The sequence below is a fragment of the Spinacia oleracea genome, chromosome 4, assembly GCF_020520425.1.
Source record: "Spinacia oleracea cultivar Varoflay chromosome 4, BTI_SOV_V1, whole genome shotgun sequence".
NCBI lineage: Eukaryota > Viridiplantae > Streptophyta > Magnoliopsida > Caryophyllales > Amaranthaceae > Spinacia > Spinacia oleracea.
The window spans coordinates 131,128,573-131,150,033 of NC_079490.1; the positions used below are offsets into that span (position 1 = coordinate 131,128,573).

General features: G+C 42.3%; 2 protein-coding genes across 2 annotated transcripts; both read left to right on the plus strand.

Annotated features, from left to right (window-relative positions):
* Positions 1–1,149: 1,149 nt before the first annotated feature.
* LOC130471890 (uncharacterized) lies at positions 1,150–2,256 on the plus strand. Its single transcript, XM_056842232.1, has one exon. The coding sequence runs from the start codon at positions 1,150–1,152 to the stop codon at positions 2,254–2,256; it is 1,107 nt and encodes a 368-aa protein (XP_056698210.1).
* Positions 2,257–12,749: 10,493 nt separating this feature from the next.
* LOC110775424 (benzaldehyde dehydrogenase, mitochondrial-like) lies at positions 12,750–13,739 on the plus strand. Its single transcript, XM_056841699.1, has 3 exons — positions 12,750–12,903; positions 13,116–13,290; positions 13,383–13,739. Exons 1-3 carry the CDS (start codon positions 12,889–12,891, stop codon positions 13,433–13,435), a joined length of 243 nt encoding a protein of 80 aa, XP_056697677.1. The 5' UTR covers positions 12,750–12,888; the 3' UTR covers positions 13,436–13,739.
* Positions 13,740–21,461: the final 7,722 nt, after the last annotated feature.

Here is a 21,461-nt window from a genome sequence, read left to right on the forward strand (position 1 = left end):
CTCATTAAGACTGTACGGGGTGTCCTACCGGCACCACTTGGTACCGGCAGAACTCCCAGTAGGTAAACTTCAACCTGCAGGTAATCTGGTCATCTTAGGTAAACAGCACCTACCGGCAATATTTGCAAGGCCCCTACCGGCGTTATCATGAGGACAACCAACCAAGGGTCACTATCAGCAGGTCGCTATCTAACTACAAGGGACCCACCTGATCGTACCTTTGGATTGGTCTATATAAGGAGCACCTCATTTATTGCTATGAGGTACACAAACACTTAAACACACTTCTTTCTTACTCTCTGATTAGCTCTTAATCACTTCTTAATCCCTTAGTAATCTTAGTTAAGCATCGGAGGGGGGATCCTCGAACCACCCCCGAGGCTAGTTAATCCATTCTGTTGTGCAGATATCAACCGGCACTCTCAACAGGAATCAAGTATCCCACAGTCAGCTGTTCTCATTCCACACCCGGAACAATTGGCGCTAGAAGGAGGGGACCTCATCCCTTGTAACGGTAGAATAGTCAGTATGGATCTCTCACAGAAAGACGGTAAAAAATCAAAGAAAAGTCAGGAAAAAGCAGCAACTCCACAACCGGCGACAACCTCCAAATTCCAACCCTCACTTGTAAACCTAGCCCATCCATTACAAGCACAATCAATTCTAAAACCATCGACAAAAAACACCTCGGTACCGGCACAAAAAGAGTTCACAGTGGAAGACGATGATGAGTTAGAAATGGAAAGCCCTGCCAGAGAGCAACCAAAAACTCCTCTGGAGCAGACGCTGCAGGAGCGCCTGTCTCCCCTATCGGAAGTATTCACGGGAGAACAATTGAAAACACTGTCGGCGGTGATGGTCGCTTTGTAAGAGTTACCGGCCTCACAGCAGCCAGGCTCAGTCGGCAGTCTAAGAAAGACCAAGTCGGCGAATCCCCAGTTACCCGTTAGGGATCTCCTAACCGCCCTGAATCAAGAAAACACCCCGGAAAAAAGAAAGCGCTCGGATCCGACCGAAACAGAGTGGCCTGAAACAGAGCAAGTCCCCACCACTGAATATGAGCGAAGAGCGCCGGTTCTACAGATAAGTAGACGGCAGACAATCCAGCCAAAAGATTCTCCTCTGTGCCGAGAAATCCTAGAAGAAAGGATGGAAAAGATAAATATCCCGACGTGGAGATACGATGGGACAACGGATCCGGAGGATAACTGCACCACATTCGAACAACACATGATGCTGTACACAGATTATGACGCCATGTGGTGCAAGGTATTCCCGTCAACACTCTTAGGAGTTGCAGCAAGCTGGTATAAGGGCATAGAGGCACACTCCATTTACAGTTTTCGACAGCTGCATGCGTCATTTTTGTCACGATTTGTGAGCAAACAGAAGAGAAAGAAATCGTCGGGAGAGTTAATGTCGTTCGCTCAAAGAGATAGAGAGCCATTAAGAGATTACCTCACCCGCTTTAACAACGAATCAATCACTATTCCCAACCTACAGCAGGAGGTTGCGGTTCTGGCTCTGATGAGGGGAATGCAAGAGTGCGAATTCAAGAAGTACCTCAGCCGAAAATCATACACTAATCTGGGCGACGTCCTGCACAAGGCAAATGAGTATATCAGGGGGGATGAAATGATGAAGATCTCCAATGTGGTAGTGGCAACCGGCGGGAATGTCGGATACAATCCAAGCTATAACCCCCAGGCGGGAAAAGGAGGAAACAATTTTCACCAGAACAATAATCAGCAAGGGGCAAGCCAGAAAAACCAGAATAACAGAAATGCCAATCCACAGGGGCAGAGACCCCGACAGGACAGAAGGGAGTCCAGAGGACTCTTTGATAACTACACTCCGCTGAACACACCGCGGACGGCAATTTACAACATAAACAACAAGATGGACGGTTGGAGAAGGCCTCCACCAATGCAGAGTAGGGAAAGAAATGTCAAGAAATTCTGTGACTTCCATAATGAGCACGGCCACCTTACAGAGGACTGCAGAGACCTCAAAGACAACATTGAGGACATGGTCAGAAAAGGGTATTTTTTGCAGTATAGAGCGAGACAAGGAAATGGTAACAACAACTCGGCGGGGGAAACCCTGCCAATTCATACCGGCCACAGCAGCAAAATCAACAACAATACCCTAGAATCGAACAGCCATATCAGCCACCTAGAATCGAGCAAAAACAGCCGGAAACCAGTGCCAGAGCGGAACAGAGGGATGGCGGGAAAAAACCACCCGTGTATGTAATTTCTGGCGGCCCAGTCCACGGAGGGACGATAAGCGGCGCCAGCAGAAATTTGGAGGAACACAGGCACATGGTAAACTATCATAACACAAGAGTGTGGCCGAACCCACCTAGCATACCAGTGATGGCGTTCTCGGAATCGGATTGCAGAGGCATCATTTTCCCGCATGATGACCCGCTAGTTCTAACAATCGATATAGCAAATGCCGATGTGAACAGAGTACTGGTAGACGGCGGCAGCTCAGCAAACATCATTTTCTGGGAAGCCTTCAAACAGTTGCACATACCAGAGGACGAGCTTCAAAGGGTGAACTACCCAGTAATCGGTTTCTCAGGATCTACAGTGTACCCAGAGGGTAGCATACGGCTGGCGGTGAAAATCGGAGAGGGATCTGAAATGCGAGATCTCATGGTGGATTTCCTAATCATCAAAGTACCAGCGGCCTACAATGTGATCATCGGCCGCCCATTCATACATGACGCGCAGGCGGTAGTCTCCACCTATCACTTGACAATGATATACATGTCGAACCTGGAAAGGCCGACAAAGATAAGGGGGAGTCAGTTGGCGGCAAGATCCTGTTACTTGACTATTTTGAGAACACCGGGAAGAATGGTCCCAGAAGTAAACTTGACTACTGAGCCGGCAAGGCAAGAACAAAGGCCAAAAAAGAAGAACGCCACGAAAAGAGGTCGAACTGATCTAGACATGGAACACTTTGATGAGAGACCGGTATCAGCACCAAGACCAATGCCAGATGGTCTGACAGAAAATATTGAGCTGGAGGTTGGAAATATGGATAAAACGGTCGTGATCGGTACAGAAATGGGGAGTGACATGAAGATCAACCTCATAAGCTCGCTAAGAGAGCACGCGGACATCTTTGCATTCTCAGCGGATGAGATGCCTGGTATTGATCCAGAGATAATGGTCCACCGGTTAAACGCCGACAGAAATGTCAGGCCAGTACGGCAGAAAAAGCGTAATTTCTCCACGGAAAAAATGGCAGCAATACAAGAAGAGGTGGATAAACTGTTGGCGGCAGGTTTCATTGAGCCATGTGATTACCCTGAATGGTTGGCAAATGCAGTAATGGTAAAAAAGCCGAGTGGGTCATGGAGAATGTGTGTAGATTTCACCAACCTTAACAGAGCGTGTCCGAAAGATTTCTACCCACTGCCAAGGATTGATAGGCTGGTAGACTCTACGAGCGGCCACGCAATGCTCAGTTTCCTAGATGCTTTCTCAGGATATCACTAGGTCAGCCTGCATAAATCAGACAGAAAGAAGGCGGCTTTTATCACGGATGCAGGAGTTTTCTGTTACAAGGCAATGCCATTCAGGTTGAAAAATGCAGGGGCAACGTATCAAAGGCTGGTCGACAAGGTGTTTGCCGACCAAAAAGGCAGAAACGTGGAGGTCTATGTAGACGACTCTATCGTAAAAAGCCGGAAAGAGGAGGATCATATTACCGATCTCCGAGAAACTTTCGAGACTTTGAGAAAGTACAGGATGAAATTAAACCCGAAAAAATGCGTCTTCGGAGTAAGATCAGGAAAATTCCTGGGGTTCTTAGTCAGCGAGCGTGGCATAGACGCTAACCCTGAAAAAGTAGAAGCAATCATCAGTCTGCCGCAACCCAAAAGTGTAAAAGACATACAACGGTTGACAGGAAAATTGGCCGCCTTGAACAGATTTGTGAGCAAGTCGGCAGACAAGCAAATGCCCTTCTTCACAACCTTGAGGCAAAACAAGAAATTCAAATGGGGGCCGGCAGAGCAAGAGGCTTTTGAATCTCTAAAAAGTCACCTAAAGAACCTACCAACAATAGCAAGGGCAAAGGAGGGCGGAAAATTACAGTTGTACATATCGGCGTCACCAAAAACAGTTGCAGCAGTACTGGTATCCGAAACAGAAAACAAAGTGCAGCAACCAGTATATTTTGTGAGCCATGTGCTAAACGGCCCAGAAACAAGATACACGTTGGTGGAGAAAATGGCATATGCAGTCCTTATCGCGGCTAGAAAGTTAAGACCATACTTTGACGCGCATACAATCGAAGTGCTGACAAACTTCCCTCTCGAAAAAGCCATTAGCAAGCTAGATACATCAGGCAGGCTGCTAAAGTGGGCAATAGAGTTGTCCGAATTTGACTTGGAATTCCGGCCAAGAACTGCAATCAAAGCCCAGGCATTGGCGGACTTCATAGTTGAAGCGTCATACCAAGAGGATGAAGTACAAGCTGAAGTATGGGAGGTGTCAGTGGATGGATCAACTGCGCAGACAGGCAGTGGGGCTGGAATAATCATGAAATCGCCAGGAGGAGACATCTTTGAGTATGCTATAAAGTTTATATTCAACGCGTCAAATAATGAGGCAGAATACGAGGCAGCAATCGCCGGCATCCAAATGTGCCTCGCAGCAGATGCCAAAAGAGTAACACTGACAACAGACTCCCAGCTAGTAGCAAGTCAATTCAGCGGAGAATACGAGGCCAAAGAACCTTTAATGGTGAAATACCTGGAAAAGTTGAGGTCAGTGTCGGCTCAGCTAGAGAAATCCAGTATTAATCTGGTACCCCGGGCAGAAAATACGCTGGCAGATGCGCTATCAAAGTTAGCAAGTTCGAATATCGCCGACTTGAAAAGAACAGTCATGATGGAAGTCATGAATAAGCGAAGTACGGAGTCAGAAGAACTACGGGTCATGGCCATCACAACTACTTCAGAATGGTACGATAATATCCAAACATACATACAGACTGGAGCCCTACCAGCAGATTTGGCAGAAGCCAAAAAGACAAAAAGGGACGCGGTTTGGTACATCATCCTGTGGGGACGGCTGTACAAAAAGTCATTTAGCCTGCCATTCTTAAGGTGCCTGACAGCATTCGAGTCAGCAAGGCTGATCGAAGAAATGCACGAAGGGACATGTGGGAACCATGCCGGTGGAAAACCCCTTGCCATCATCTGCCAAAGACAAGGCTATTACTGGCCAACAATGTTAGAAGATTGTCGAGCATATGTAAAAAAGTGCGAGAAATGTCAAAAGTTTTCAGCTGTGATAAACTTGCCAGCTAATGATTTGATGCCCATTCTGAACCCAATCCCATTCGCGCAATGGGGAATGGACATTGTTGGACCATTCCCAATGGCGGCCGGAGGGCGCAAGTTCTTAATAGTAGCAGTGGACTACTTCACCAAGTGGATAGAAGCGGAGTCGGTAGCAAAAATAACGGCAAACCAGGTGAAAAAGTTCATATGGAAAAACATAATAACGAGATTCGGACTGCCGCAGGCAATAGTTTTTTATCATGGATCACAGTTTGATTGTGCACCCATACAATGCTTCCTGGGATTATACAGGGTAAAGTTAGCCCACTCATCAGTATGTCACCCACAAAGCAATGGGCAAGCAGAGGCGGCGAATAAGCAAATCCTGGCTGCGTTGAAAAAGAAACTACAAGACTGTAAAGGCCAATGGACAGATCTTATGCCAGAAATTTTGTGGTGCAACAGAACTTCTGTCAAGGAGGCTACCGGCGAGAGTCCGTTTAAGCTAAGCTACGGGTCTGAGGTAGTCATACCGGCGGAAATGGCTCTGCCAACCATGCGAATCCAGCATTACGATGAGGAAAGAAACGATCAGCTGCTACGACATCAGTTGGACTTCATCCCAGAAATCCGCATGAAAGCGGAAATCAGTTCGGCAGCATACAAAAGCAGAATGAGCAGAGCATACAACAAAAAAGTGAAACACCGGCCTCTAGGAGTAGGAGACCTGGTACTGCGGAGAACAGCCGCAACAGGAAAAGGAAAGGCTCAAGGAAAACTGACAGCAAATTGGGAAGGACCATACCAGATATGGGAGGAAATTGTTCCTGGGTCATACCGGTTAATGCAGATGGATGGTACCACGCTCAAGAACTCCTGGAATGCCAGTACTCTGAGAAAGTACTATGTTTGAAAAAGTGTAATGATGATGTGTGAGCAGACTGACTGCACTAGCAGTCTGCATTTTGCTGTTGTGTATAATTAGGGCGGTCCTCAAATACGACCAGTCCATAAATGAAGGAAGAAAAGAGCAAAAAACAAACGTTGCATAAATCCACACACAAAGGTAATGTATGGATGTGATCAGTAGCAGTAAAGAAAAAAAATGCCGTATGGGCACTTTACTGTGAAGCGTAGCAGTCCATAATAAGTTGTTGTGATTAGTAGCTTTGGAGAAAATAAATGCCGTTAAGGGGCACTCCATTGTGAAGCGTAGCATTCAACGAAGTGTATGGATGTGATCAGTAGCAGTAAAGAAAATAAATGCCGTATGGGCACTTTACTTTGAAGCGTAGTAGTCCATAATAAGTTGTTGTGATTAGTAGCTTTGGAGAAAATAAATGCCGTTAAGGGGCACTCCATTGTGAAGCGTAGCATTCAACGAAGTGTATAGATGTGATCAGTAGCAGTAAAGAAAATAAATGCCGTATGGGCACTTTACTGTGAAGCGTAGCAGTCCATAATAAGTTGTTGTGATTAGTAGCTTTGGAGAAAATAAATGCCGTTAAGGGACTCCATTGTGAAGCCTAGCATTCAACGAAGTGTATGAATGTGATTAGTAGCCGTAAAGAAAATAAATGCCGTATGGGCACTTTACTGTGAAGCGTAGCAATCCATAATAAGCTGTTATGATTAGAAGCTTTAGAGAAAATAAACGCTGTTAAGATGCACTCCATTGCGAAGTGTAACATTCAACAAGTTAGCAATATAGTGATGCCGACAACAAAAAGAGTTTATGCCGACAAAATTGGAAGTATCATACGCAAAATGAAGTAAATATGCAATCAAAATTACTTGTTATAAATACACGGCTACAAAAGGAAACACACGAAAAACCGACAGCCATCACCCAAAAAGCTTGCGAAGTGATTAGCTGATAACAAGGCACAAAGGGATGCCGAATAAAACCGACACCGCCACGATAATACGATGTTCTAACTTAAATTACATCAACATTAAAGTGCCCTAACAACATTTGCCAAAAAATCAAAAGCCAGCCGCCAAAAATAAAATCCTAACAAGTATGAGGCCGGCTGGGAAAAGAAGAAGATCCGCAAGAGGAGGGAGGTGATGACTGCCGAAACCGTCAAACGGCATACTCATCATCAGACCAATAGGCTGCTTCTGGAACCTGCAAAGGAGGCAGGGTCCTCTGATTAGCATTACAGATCACCGCCTCGGGTAGCTCCTGAGGCTCAAAGCCGGTAGCAACCTTGTACAGCTCTTTTTCCTCATACCCGTCCTCAAATTCTTGCAACCCATCCTCATCCAGCTTCTTCACATGGCAAACGACCCGATGCGCAGCACACCAACCGCCGTTATGGCGCAGAGTCAGAAGGTCATTAAACCAGTCAGACTAAAGAAGTTTGTCAACAGCCCTCTTGGCGGCAGATTTTTTCACCCCTGGCAAGCCTTCATTAACATTCGTCAACTGTTGATCCAAGCCGTTTGCCCTCTCAGTCTCAGACTGCAGCCTAGGCTCAATATCCTGGAGCCGTTTATTAGCCACCTCCAAATCAGAAGTCATAGTATCCAACTTCTTCTTGCTATCTTCCAACGAAGACTCCGCATCCTCAGCCCACCTCCTTAAGTCGGCCATATCAATGTTGTCCTGGGTCAGCTGCAGCTGATTCCAGCGGTAAACATATTACAAGTCCATGCTGGACTGAACGGCCTGAATATAAAACAAAGAAGGGATTCGAAATGGCCCTCAACCGAATGGACATATTGCAAAAAACGACAAGATAACATACCTTGTAGAGGTCATTAAAGTGTTGAGCAGCAGGGGCATCAATCTGACCTTGTGGCCTGTCAGCAGGCGTTATCAAGTCCTTAAAAGAACGGTAGCCTAAATCACCACCGTCCTTAGCTGAGTCGGTGGCCACCGACTCCCCACACAGCAAGTCAATAGTGGGGTAAAACTGATCGGTAGGTTCACCTCCAGGAGTCTCAAACCATGACTTTATTTGCGGCGGAATCTTGAAAGGAGTATCCTCGATCCAACCACCGGTACGCAAAGGTAGGTGGTAATTCAGCCTAGAATCCCCAGATTTGTTCTCGCTGCGACTAACAGGAGGCATACTAGAATTACCACCGGTAACAGCAGCAGAAGTAGCTTGACGGTGCAAATTCTCATCAAAATCGCCGCCAGGACCTTCGGTGTCAAAAATCTCAAGAGAAGCTTGAGGAGACGGGTGCACCTGAATGGTTGAATCAGCAGTTTTCTTGGCAGCAGATTCCAAGACAGGCTCATTCGTCTCAAGATCGGCAAGAACATCATCCTCACCAGTGGCCTTTGTCCTCTTAGTCGGATTAGACCGACTGGTATTAAGAGACGACCTTTTCCGGCGGTTTCCACCTCGGCCTGTAGGATTGGATTGCATTGTAGATGATGGTGGAGCTTTAGAAACAGCAACAGAAGAAGATTTGGATTTGCAGGCGGCACTCACACGATTCTTCGCAACAGTGGTAGTAGAGCGACGGGAAGAAGCTCGGGTCGAATACGTTGATATCGTGTCGTATTTAGCTTTAGGTGGAGGAGGCTGCGTGCATACAGGCTTCCAATTCTCGTCAAAACCAAGAATATCTCTATCCAAGGTTTTCGTACCTGCAAAAGACGACAAAGCAATTAATACCGGAAAGACACTTGTACAAATCAAAAAACCTAACTAGCAAAAAATAAATAATATATAACAAAATAATAATAAAAGCTGAAAAATAAACTAATGGTGTGTTTACCAAAACAATGAGTATTGCATAAGCCGACAGCAGACAACGGTTGGCTACCCAAAATATAATAGGCGTTAAGAAGCCAATTTCTATTTACAGCCTGCTTTTTGCTGAGGCCGACATCAAGAATGTCACACTCTAAATAATCAAATGCTTTTCTTTCTCGACGGCCCAAACCACGCTGGTTATACTGCTCCATTCGAGTCCTAGGTTTGGTAAAGGTCCGCCGAAGAGAAAAGTCGTCAGGAACTTGAACAAAGTAAAAACGATCCTGCCAGTCTTTACAGCTCAACATAGGAGGATGCACAGTCTTCCTTTTTGTTGCACTATATGCCGACATCCATCCTGTCTCACCGTCCTTCTTTAACCACAACAACCGCTTGAATAAATTCAACGTCAGCGGCCATTGCTTAAACAGACACAGCCAGACAAAAGAAATGACGGTTCTGATAGTAGTAGGGGTAACTTGGGCCAAACAGACATTCCAGGCTCGAAATATCTTCTCAACGAAAGGATGCAAAGGAAAGCGAAGCCCAAAATCAAAATGCTTCACATACACAGCAATATGGCCGGGAGGACAGTCGAAAATTGTAGCACCTTCAGGCGGCACTACCAATTTATATTCAGCCGGTAAGCCAAGAAAAGTCCCCCCATGAACCACATGATTTTTCTTGATAATCAGATCACGCCATGTCGTCAAAATCTCGGTCGTACGAGGAAGACTGTCTAAAGGAGGAAGCTCTCCTTTCCTGTGAACATCCGTGGCGTCGTCGGTAAAATAAGGCTGCTCCTTAGCCTCATCCGCAAGAACGTCGGCCACTATAACGTCTGCAGGATCATCATCATCTGAGCCAATACCATTATCGCTGGCTTCCATACCATCCCTACCAGATACGCCGGCTTCATCACCACCACCACCCCTGTGTTCGTCAACACCCTTACCGGCGGAATCCTCAAAAATGGAATCACCATCAGAGTATTCGCCAATAGCCATATCAACATCATCAGTTACAGGCTCTTTACCAGGGCGGCAGCCGCTAGTGCTAGCCGGTTGTTTCGGTGCCATCCTATCACCCTGACCAAAAGAAACACCGAAGTTGCCAGTATTAGTTCCGTACTGCCCGCGGCCACTACCGGCAGAATCCAAAAATTCCAGATAAGAGCGAATGTAATATCGCACTGAAATGGGGGAAACATCTAAAACAGGCTCAATAGCCGGAAGAGGGGGCTCATGAGACCGCATTTCCCTTATCATTCGAGCCCGCAGTTGATGTAGGGCAAAACAACGCTCCCTCTCAGCCTGACTTAAACTCTCGTCGTATATCTCACGAACGGCGGTCCGTCTTAAACCAGATTGAGAGGACGGCCTTTCTTGGGCCCAACTACAATTACTCTCACGAGGAACACTCCAACCAGAATACCCAGACGGCTGAGATGAAGGATTGTCCCCACCCAAAGTTTTGGTCATTTTAAAAAAAAAGAAAAACTAAAAGGGGGGCGGCGGATAGTATATAGTCGAACACAGCAAAAGGGCAAAAAACTAAGCAAACATAGAGGAACAGAATGGAAGAGGGGGGTACCTATGAATTTTCCGGAGTTTGAAACACAATGAGTCACGTGAAAGAGAAAAACAAGAAAAAATATGCAAAAGACACAAAAAACGAAAAAATCAACCACAGAAACAACAAAAGGGAAAGAATACCCGATTCTCGGTAACAAAAAGAAAGGAGGCTAGGAACCTGGAAAAAGAGCAAACCACCACAAATAGCAAAGAGGGTTGACAAGGCAGCGACGAAGTCTCACACAAAAACCTCAAGTGAAGGGAGAGAAAATGGAATACAAAAAGAGAAGAAATAGCGAAGTGGTGAGGAAATTCTGGGTTTTTTAAAGCTATAGTGGGGTATGCGAAGGGTCATGCCCCTTAAGTCAAGCAGTTGAGTAGGCAGTTGCAATCGAAATCAACTGCCAAGAGTAAGCGCAAGAAATAAGACCCGGGATGAATGCCACGTGGAAGAACGTGGCTATCAATCTCCCGCCACCTGTAAAGAGGAAATTCAAAAAAGGGGGCTAGTCGTCCAATTATTTTATCAAGGGGGCTAGTCATCCAAATCTTTCTCAAAGGGGGCTAGTCTTCCAATTATTTTATCAAGGGGGCTAGTCGTCCAAATCTTTCTCAAAGTGGGCTAGTCGTCCAATTATTTTATCAAGGGGGCTAGTCATCCAAATCTTTCTCAAAGGGGGCTAGTCGTCCAATTATTTTATCAAGGGGGCTAGTCGTCCAAATCTTTCTCAAAGGGGGCTAGTTGTCCAATTATTTTATCAAGGGGGCTAGTCATCCAAATTTTTCTCAAAGGGGGCTAGTCGTCCAATTATTTTATCAAGCGGGCTAGTCGTCCAAATATGTTTCAAAGGGGGCTAGTCGTCCAATTATTTTATCAAGGGGGCTAGTCGTCCAAATATGTTTCAAAGGGGGCTAGTCGTCGAAATTTTTCTCAAGGAGGCTAGTCGTCCAAATTTTTTATCAAGGGGGCTAGTTGTCCAAATTTTTTTCAAAGGACCTAGCAATCAAATTCTTCATTCAGAGCGAAGGCAGTCGGCAAACTGTTCGCAGTCTTTCCTCAAAAACACTTGTAACACAGTCAACGCCCGCACTTCACTCTGAGGGGCTAGTTGTACCACCAGATATCAAAATAGTACTTATTTTTTCCCATTTATTCAGAGCAAGCGCAACAATTGTCATATATGCGCTTACTCTGAGGGGGCTAGTTGTACGGGGTGTCCTACCGGCACCACTTGGTACCGGCAGAACTCCCCGTAGGTAAACCTCAACCTGCAGGTAATCTGGTCATCTTAGGTAAAACAGCACCTACCGACAATATTTGCAAGACCCCTACCGGCGTTATCATGAGGACAACCAACCAAGGGTCACTATCAACAGGTCGCTATCTAACAAAAGGGACCCACCTGATCGTACCTTTGGATTGGTCTATTTAAGGAGCACCTCATTTATTGCTATGAGGTACACAAACACTTAAACACACTTCTTTCTTACTCTCTGATTAGCTCTTAATCACTTCTTAATCCCTCAGTAATCTTACTTAAGCATCGGAGGGGGATCCTCGAACCACCCCCGAGGCTAGTTAATTCATTCTGTTGTGCAGATATCAACCGGCACTCTCAACAGGAATCAAGTATCCCACAGTCAGCTGTTCTCATTCCACACCCGGAACAAAGACTTTGCTGTTGAATTATAGTTTGGTTTTTAGTTCCTTGTTTTTGTTGATTTATCTTTAGAAGAAAAATGTGTAGATTTAGAACACAGATGACAGAGTTTCAATTGCATTAAACTAAGTTGGGTGGATAAGATACATGGCGTGACTGTTCCAGTTGATGGACCGTATCATATAGAGGCTCTACATGAACCAATTGGTGTACAAGGGTAGATTATTCCATGGAACTTTCCCCTTCTAGTGTTTTCTTGGAAAGTTGGACCTGTGCTAGCATATGGTAATACAATTGTTATAAAGACAGCATAACAGACTCCTTTGTGTCAACCCTTTTGGTTGCTAATTTATGTCACGAGGTACTTGATTATGTTTTCCTGTGGTAACTGTCCGTCGTTTTCAATTGGTGAGATAAAAATGTAAATACTGAAAGAGATATTTAGTGGAAAATGATTATCGATTAATCAACTAGTCTCAAACAGGAAATACCTTGTCTGTCGTTTTATTTATTATTATAGTCTCAGAAAAATACTGATTGCTTGTGTCGTGGCAGGCCGGAATCCCTCCAGGAGTTCTAAATGTGATTTTAGGTTATGTCTCAACTGCTGGTGCGCTCTCTGCTCTCACATGAATGTGGACAAGGTAATTAGGAATGTGTTTTTCTTCTGTGCTCACCAAAACCTGTTAGAAAACCATTTTCTGAATCGTCGTCTTCTGAATGTTAAAGTTACATCTTTCCTACTACCAATTGATAAATAACCTTGTAGATTACACCTATGTCCTTTGGTAAATCATTTTACGCGACACTTGCTTCTGGATAATGCTTACTAGTCTCGACCTATTATTTTACGCAGCTTGCTTTTACTGGATCAAGAAGCACCGGAAAACTAGTTCTTGAATTAGCATCAAAGAGCAATCTCAAACCTTTCACTTTGGAGCTTGGTGGGAACTCTCCATTTATAATATGTGAAAATGCAGATATACACCAAGCAATGGAGACCACTTGTTTTGCTCTATCTTTTCAACCAGGTCTTAGGGGGAAAATCCATTTATATGGGCTGGTTTAAAAGTTATGTACTGCTAGTTGCTAATATAGGAATTTGCTTGCTTCACTTCTTCAGGGACAATGTTGTTGTGCTGGGTCTTGTACCTTTGTCGGCCAAAGTATATATGATGAGTTTGTTGCCAAAGCAAAGGCGTGAGCTGCAAACGGATCTGTTGGAGACACATTTAAGCAGGGCATTGAGCAAGGTTCTTCTTTGTGATAGACCCCTTTATGTTTCTTGACCGTAATCTAAACTTAGAACTTGCATATTATTGTGTATGTTAGAATATTGATAAATCAACCTATGGTAATTGATAATATCAGTGTTGACTTCTTAATTTTTAGAACTTTTGCTGGGCACAGCATTTGTATTCTGATAATTTACAATAGGGCTTACATTGTAACATATACAACAAAGTTTGGAGGTTTGGCAGTTCGGCTAGTGTTAGTTATGCATTTTGTCATTGAGGTCTTTCTGGAGTTATTAAGTGATTTCTTACTGTTTTTTGGAGTATGATTATTATAACGGCGCACAATCGATAAATGTGAAACAGTCTTAAGGCTAGCCGGACAAAACATAAGGACTCACCACAGAGCAAGGCCACACTATTGAAATGTATATTTACTTCTTCATCTTAAAGAAGAAAATTTACAAGCCTTTCTTCTACTGGTTGTGTTATTTACTTCACACAATGAAGACGGAATGACTCAATTTTTGCAGATAATACAAAATTTATGACTTTAAATGGAACTGCTAACGTAATCTGCCAATGTTAAGTTTATTTAGCATTTCATTATAAGGCCCATTATTAATGGGTTCACTTTTCATCTATTCATTTGTCCACTTTTATTTTTCTTTTTAAATCTCTTCTCCCACTTTTATTGGGTTTTTCCACTTCTAAGGTATTAAGAAGTGATTTATTTTTGTCTGAAATATGCAGGAGACATTTTCTTCTTCAATTCCCACTCCCCTATTTAATCTTGAGCTTGAGACACTACGGTATGGGTTTGGTCTTCTTGTTGTTGGATTTTATTGGCAAATGGAGTTTTATTAGCTTATTAAAACAAAAAAATATATGCTCTGGGGACTTACAACTGACCAACAAGATTATTTGCATCTTTGGTTGTAGTCGTTTGCTAGAAATTGCTCTAATCTTTCCACTTTAGTGATACATTTATTTCTTTATTTCATTCGTATTCCTATAGGTCAAACCATGGTTGTATATATGTTAGACAATCAAGTCTAGATCTCATGGCCTTGTCCATGGTGAGATTGGAAGTTGCCTGAGTTGCAGTAGGCGTCTCCATCCTTTAGCTTTCTTAAAAACACAAGTTATAAGCATTTCGCCTATTGGGTATGACACTCTTTTAAAATGCCTGCAGGTTGCATCTTCAATTAATAAAGAGGTAGATGCGTATATTCCTAGTTATCTGACAGGCTTAAGTCGTATCACCTTATCAAAAATAAACCTAAGTCCACTAGCTAGGTAGCAAGGGAAGTCAGGATCGAATCCACAGGGAAACAGTGTTCTTTCTACTACTAATCGACTAATCTAGACTATTGGGAAACAAGAGTTGGTTGGTTTGTATACTAAGACTACGACAATAATTAAACAACTAAGAATTCAGATATTAAAGGATCTAGGGCATAGGTTCACCAACAAATAACAATCCAGGATGATAATCAATCGACAATAATAAATAAAGTAATTAATTAGACTAGCATGTTCTCTCGAATCGATACTAATCATAGACTTAGAATTAACAGGCTCTCGCTACGTATTAATCCTAATTCCACCTATTGACACAAGCCTAAACATCAAATTGCATCTTTCAAATCTTAACTTGATATTGCTAGACTATCACAATTAAACCTGCGCAAATCTAATCGCATAGTAGAATAAACCAATCAATAGGAATCAATTACAATACCAACAATCAACAATATTCAATCATCCCTTCATAATTATTCATGGATCCCCAAACCCTAGAATATAAACTACTCACACATATTTAATTTTAATTTAAACAAAGCAAACATGATTAATGAAAACATAATTAAAATTGAACAACGAAGGAAAGAAATAAGAAATACCAAATTGAAGAACAAAGGATGAAATTTAAAGCTTGAAACTTGAATTGAATAATAAAAGTAATTAACAAAAGTTTAGAGAGAGAATAAAAACTAAGGAATAAACTAAGGTACTAGAAAATAAGATGTCCAACTAAAATAAATAAGCCTAGTACTTATAGTTTGCCCATAAACATAAGGAAAAACCGGAAGAAAACCGCGGAAAAAGGGCACTGGGTTGTCGTCGCCCGGTCGGGCAGCCTTCCGCCCGTCGGGCGACCAACTCGAAATCCGCCCGTCGGGCGCAGGTCTGCCCGCCGGGTGGAGGGAGACATTCTGGAAATCATCGGCACGCGCCCGGTCGGGCAGCTCCCGCCCGTCGGGCAGACGTTCGCCCGTCGGGCAGCCATTCGCCCGCCGGGCGCGCGTACAAACTGCACGATCCTCTATCTTTAAAATGCCATATCTCCTTCGTTATTCATTGGAATTAGGCGAGTGACCACTCGTTGGAAAGATCTTGAAGTCTAGAAACCAACCCAATTGGAATCACTTCATTTAGAGTTGTTGAACTTAAGTTATAATCAAAAGAGTAGACGAGTGTCGATTTTCTACTTCTTCCATCATTCGCTTTGCTTGAAAACTCTTCCAACTCAATGTTTGTGCTCTAGAAAGTACATAATCTCTTGTATTGATTCAAATTAGTAGGAAATGCACAAAAATATGCTAATTCCTACAATGATGAACCTGAAACTACAAACACACTACAAGGAGCACATTAGTACTAAAAGTCGCTCCGAAGAGCTCATTTGAGATCAAAAAGTACTAAGGGGCGGGGGTAAAAACACTATAAAATATGAAAATATCAAACTCCCCCAACCTAGATCTTTGCTTGTCCCTAAGCAAAGAAATCATCGATGAATACATAAACCAACTTCACCCCCAACATGTTTCAAAAATGAAAAACATAATTCAAGGCAAAATCCAACGAGCATGCAGCAATGTCAACCAATCAAATCCATCCTACCGCTAATCCACCTTAACAATCGTCTCGCAAAGCGAACCACAAATGCACAATGGAATTCAAGACTAGTGCTCACACACTCGTCACTCATTTATGTGGCGGATAAAAGATGTACCCGTTCGCTCTTCTCCCAACATATAAGTGAACAATGCCCTCCCAAACTCACAACACTCGTGTGTCTAGAAAAAACATACACTCAACCTAGTAGTCGACTCAGAATGTGTCATGTCAAAACTTGCATTGATAAACAACTATTTTCACATAAGTACGACTCTATGCACAAAGGTCGGAAGGTCTTCAAAGCTTGTAATGTTAGGGTTAGGTAACGGTGCGGTAGATTTGGGAAAAATGTGAGCTTAAAGCCTTGGCTTTGGGGAGCATAAATCCTAAATACAACCATGATCAACCAATATAATTACCATAACTCTCCCACTCAACACATGACAAAACAACAAATAACCAACACCATACGTTCTTGCCTTTTTCACAATTATTACCAATCACTTATAAGGATATGAATTTGCAAAACTCGATTGAAACAATGCTTTAAACTTTTTCTGAGAGTAATGGATTCTTTTCTTTCTTTTCTTTTTCAATCTCTCTTTTTTCCTTTCTTTTTAGAAACCTTCACTTTGTTTTGTTCTTTCATCTCTTTCATTTTCGACTCATTTTTCAACAACAAACATGATAAGAGGAACTCCTTTTTCAACAATCACTTTGTGCTCAAAATATGGCACACTACAACTCCCTCACCTCACTACTATTAGCTCCCCCAAGCTAGGCTTGGGACTAGTAACCAATGGGGTTTTCACAGGCTTGTAATGTGGCTAGTCACCGAATAAAGGGCACAAGCAACAACATTGGTAGAAAAGGAGGGAACAAATGCATCTTATTTCATCTGAAGGCTACCTAAATAGAAAAAATGTCTTCGTCCTCCACAATGTGCATGTATATGAGTCATAAAACACTACTAATAGTTGCAAATCAATACTCAAAATCAATGACACACCAGGAAGCTATCACACATTCCTACCCAAATCAACTAGCCGAGCACCAAGTCCACAAATAGTTAGTCAGAGTTGACTTATGTTAAGGCATCAAAGCAATCGGATATCAAATCATGGCTAACACATTTACATTGCTCATCATCAAATACCAAGAATTAAAACAGCTTTCGATCAAGGGGCACAGGGAAGCATGGTTTTGCATTCATCGGAACGTATTTTTGTTCTTTTTTTTTAAAAAAAAAAAAGCGATAAACTACTCTAGAAAGCAATAACACATACCTCCCCCAAGCCAAACTCAGCAATGTCCTCAGTGCTTGAAGGAGTGGAAATCGAGGGTCTCAATCTTCATTGTACTCCTCCGGCTCCAACTCTTATGTGCCTCCCGCAAAGCGATTGGTTAGTAAATAACCAACCAACGAGCGCAGAAGCTTGTCATGCGCACTCGCACATCTTTCGTGCAACAAGACATGCACGATAATCAACAACAACATTTGCATAAAGTCCGAACGAACTCTATGCCAGTAAGGAGTAGGATGCATAAAGGAAGAAGAACAAAAAGAAAAAACAATAATAAAAGAAGAATAAGGAAAAGAAGGAAAAGAGAAAGTAGGCATACTCTCCTTATGGAAGTTGTTTTTGCGGACTATAGATTCTTCAACCTCAATGGTCAATGAAATATCTCTCTCTGTGTTTTGGCATTCATGGTGGACAGGCTCTTCACCATATAGAGCTCTCTGCAAAGCATCCACCTCTTGTTTGTAAGTACTATAACTACCTGCAAAAGATTCACAAAGAGGAACATACTCTATTGGGTCATTGGGCTTTTGATTTTCGTGGGGAGGAGGAAGATCCTCAAGAAAAGGTTTTATGGGGAAAGAGAAGGGGAGTGAGACGGTGTAAACGGGGCTAAGAATAACCCTTCTTGGACTTGGAATATGAGGGGTAGGGGTTGACACAACAACAAGGGTTTTATCAACTTCAACTTCCTCATGGACTTGCTCTATAACATGTGGCTTTTCAGTTTCAACAAATCCTTCATCCATTGATCCAACAGTCACATCATCATCCTCCAACTCATCCTCAACCTCTGTTATAAGTTCCTCCCACTCTTGGTTGCCTATGGGTTCACTCATTTGACCCTCATCCCCAACACAACTCAAATCATTATTTTCAATAATTTCTTGAATTTTTCTAAATCTCTCAAGAGTAGCCTTACTAGCTTTAATAATCTCATTAGTAGCCTCTTGAGATCTAGTACACTGAATCTCAATCTCAGAGTTTAATCTTCTTAATTCCTCTAAGAAGCTATCTCTGCTTTCTGATTCGGGTTGAACAGGATTGGGCAAGGGTTCACAATAATACACGGGAGAAGCAATAGTGGAATCATGAGGCAAAACATTGATATCCATACAAGGGTTAGAGAATTCATTAGAATAGGCATGATTATCATAAACATTAGAACGCACCTCATTATAACAAGCATTCAAGGGAGAGGGGGTAGAAACATGTAGATTATGCTCATAATTTGAATTAGCACATGGAACATTAATGGCCATTTCACGCTCATACGAATCTCTTGCAAACCACATATAATAATCCCACATATCATCCAAAGACAAGGATCGAAAATCACCATTAAATCTACTTTCTATCACATTCCTCGTATACTCATTTAAACCACCATAAGCAAAACCACAAGAATCCCAAAGATTAAGATTATGGTAACCAATAAAATCATTTAGTCTATCGCAATACACCCAAAAAGGCTCGTTTACAAATTGAGGGAAAGAATAATAATCCATTTATTTTCAAAAAACAAAAAACATAAAAAAAAAAAAAAAAAAAAAACTAAAGAAAATAAAATATATACATGGTATCAAAGAACTGGAAGTTCTCCGAGACTCAAGAAAATAATCTAGACCATAAAATTAGTAGCAGAAAATAAAACAGTGTCCCCGGCAACGGCGCCAAAATTTAACAGGCTTAAGTCGTATCACCTTATCAAAAATAAACCTAAGTCCACTAGCTAGGTAGCAAGGGAAGTCAGGATCGAATCCACAGGGAAACAGTGTTCTTTCTACTACTAATCGACTAATCTAGACTATTGGGAAACAAGAGTTGGTTGGTTTTTATACTAAGACTACGACAATAATTAAACAACTAAGAATTCAGATATTAAAGGATCTAGGGCATAGGTTCACCAACAAATAACAATCCAGGATGATAATCAATCGACAATAATAAATAAAGTAATTAATTAGACTAGCATGTTCTCTCGAATCGATACTAATCATAGACTTAGAATTAACGGGCTCTCGCTACGTATTAATCCTAATTCCACCTATTGACACAAGCCTAAACATCAAATTGCATCTCTCGAATCTTAACTTGATATTGCTAGACTATCACAATTAAACCTGCTCAAATCTAATCGCATAGTAGAATAAACCAATCAATAGGAATCAATTACAATACCAACAATCAACAATATTCAATCATCCCTTCATAATTATTCATGGATCCCCAAACCCTAGAATATAAACTACCCACACATATTTAATTCTAATTTAAACAAAGCAAACATGATTAATGAAAACATAATTAAAATTGAACAACGAAGGAAAGAAATAAGAAATACCAAATTGAAGAACAAATGATGAAATTTAAAGCTTGAAACTTGAATTGAATAATAAAAGTAATTAACAAAAGTTTAGAGAGAGAATAAAAACTAAGCAATAAACTAAGGTACTAGAAAATAAGATGTCCAACTAAAATAACTAAGCCTAGTATTTATATTTTGCCCATAAACATAAGGAAAAACCGGAAGAAAACCGCGAAAAAGGGCCCTGGGTTGTCGTCGCCCGGTCGGGCAGCCTTCCGCCCGTCGGGCAGCCTTCCGCCCGTCGGGCAGCCTTCCGCCCGTCGGGCGACCAGCTCGAAATCCGCCCGTCGGGCGCAGGTCTGCCCGCCGGGCGGAGGGAGACATTCTGGAAATCATCGGCACGCGCCCGGTAGGGCAGCTCCCGCCCGTCGGGCAGACGTTCGCCCGTCGTGCAGCCATTCGCCCGCCGGGTGCGCTTACAAACTGCACGATCCTCTATCTTTAAAACGCCATATCTCCGTTGTTATTCATTGGAATTAGGCGAGTAACCACTCGTTGGAAAGATCTTGAAGTCTAAAATCCAACCCAATTAGAATCACTTCATTTGGAGTTGTAGAACTTAGGTTATGATCAAAAGAGTAGACGAGTGTCGATTTTCTACTTCTTCCATCATTCGCTTTGCTTGAAAACTCTTCCAACTCAATGTTTGTGCTCTAGAAAGTACATAATCTCTTGTATTGATTCAAATTAGTAGGAAATGCACAAAAATATGCTAATTCCTACAATGATGAACCTGAAACTACAAACACACTACAAGGAGGACATTAGTACTAAAAGTCGCTCCGAAGAGCTCATTTGAGATCAAAAAGTACTAAGGGACGGGGGTAAAAACACTATAAAATATGAAAATATCATTATCATTATCATAGCTTGCCTGCAAAACCTATTTGTCAGCTTCATGATGTGATCTTGCATTTAAGTTCTTGCTGCTTAGGTTTTTGTTCATGTGAATAGTTGTACTTGCTGCCTCCTGAGCTTCATATTTGTGATTACAGGCAGATGTAGAAACGGATGAAGTGTATGCTCATATGACTTTACAGCCTCTGAATCTGCTAGTGTTTTTTCTATAACATTTGAAAATTTCTATTTATGCGATTCTTCACAATGGTAGTTGGTAAGAGAATTGTTATTTTTCTATCCCTAATCATTGGCTCTGGTACTACAATTAGACGGTTAAAAATGTTATGTACCTGACACTAATTATTCTAGCTCCAGTGGTTCTAGTTTTGGGGTGTTAGTTTTTAGACTTTAAATACTTACATTCTAACTTAATAAATTGCAGGAAGAGGAGAAAAGGAAAGCAGGAGAAGGGAAGGTGAAGATGAAGGAGTCAGAAGGATGGAATAAGGAGAAGAGATGGTGGATGCGATTACTACGGAGGTACACGAATTATG

Excerpts from the sequence above, each read along its gene's own strand:
- LOC130471890 (XM_056842232.1), top strand. The coding sequence starts at position 1,150 with ATGGAAAAGATAAATATCCCGACGTGGAGATACGATGGGACAACGGAT.
- LOC110775424 (XM_056841699.1), top strand. Across the intron at positions 13,291-13,382 it reads TGCTCTATCTTTTCAACCAG|GGACAATGTTGTTGTGCTGG; the intron begins GTCTTAGGGGGA and ends TCACTTCTTCAG.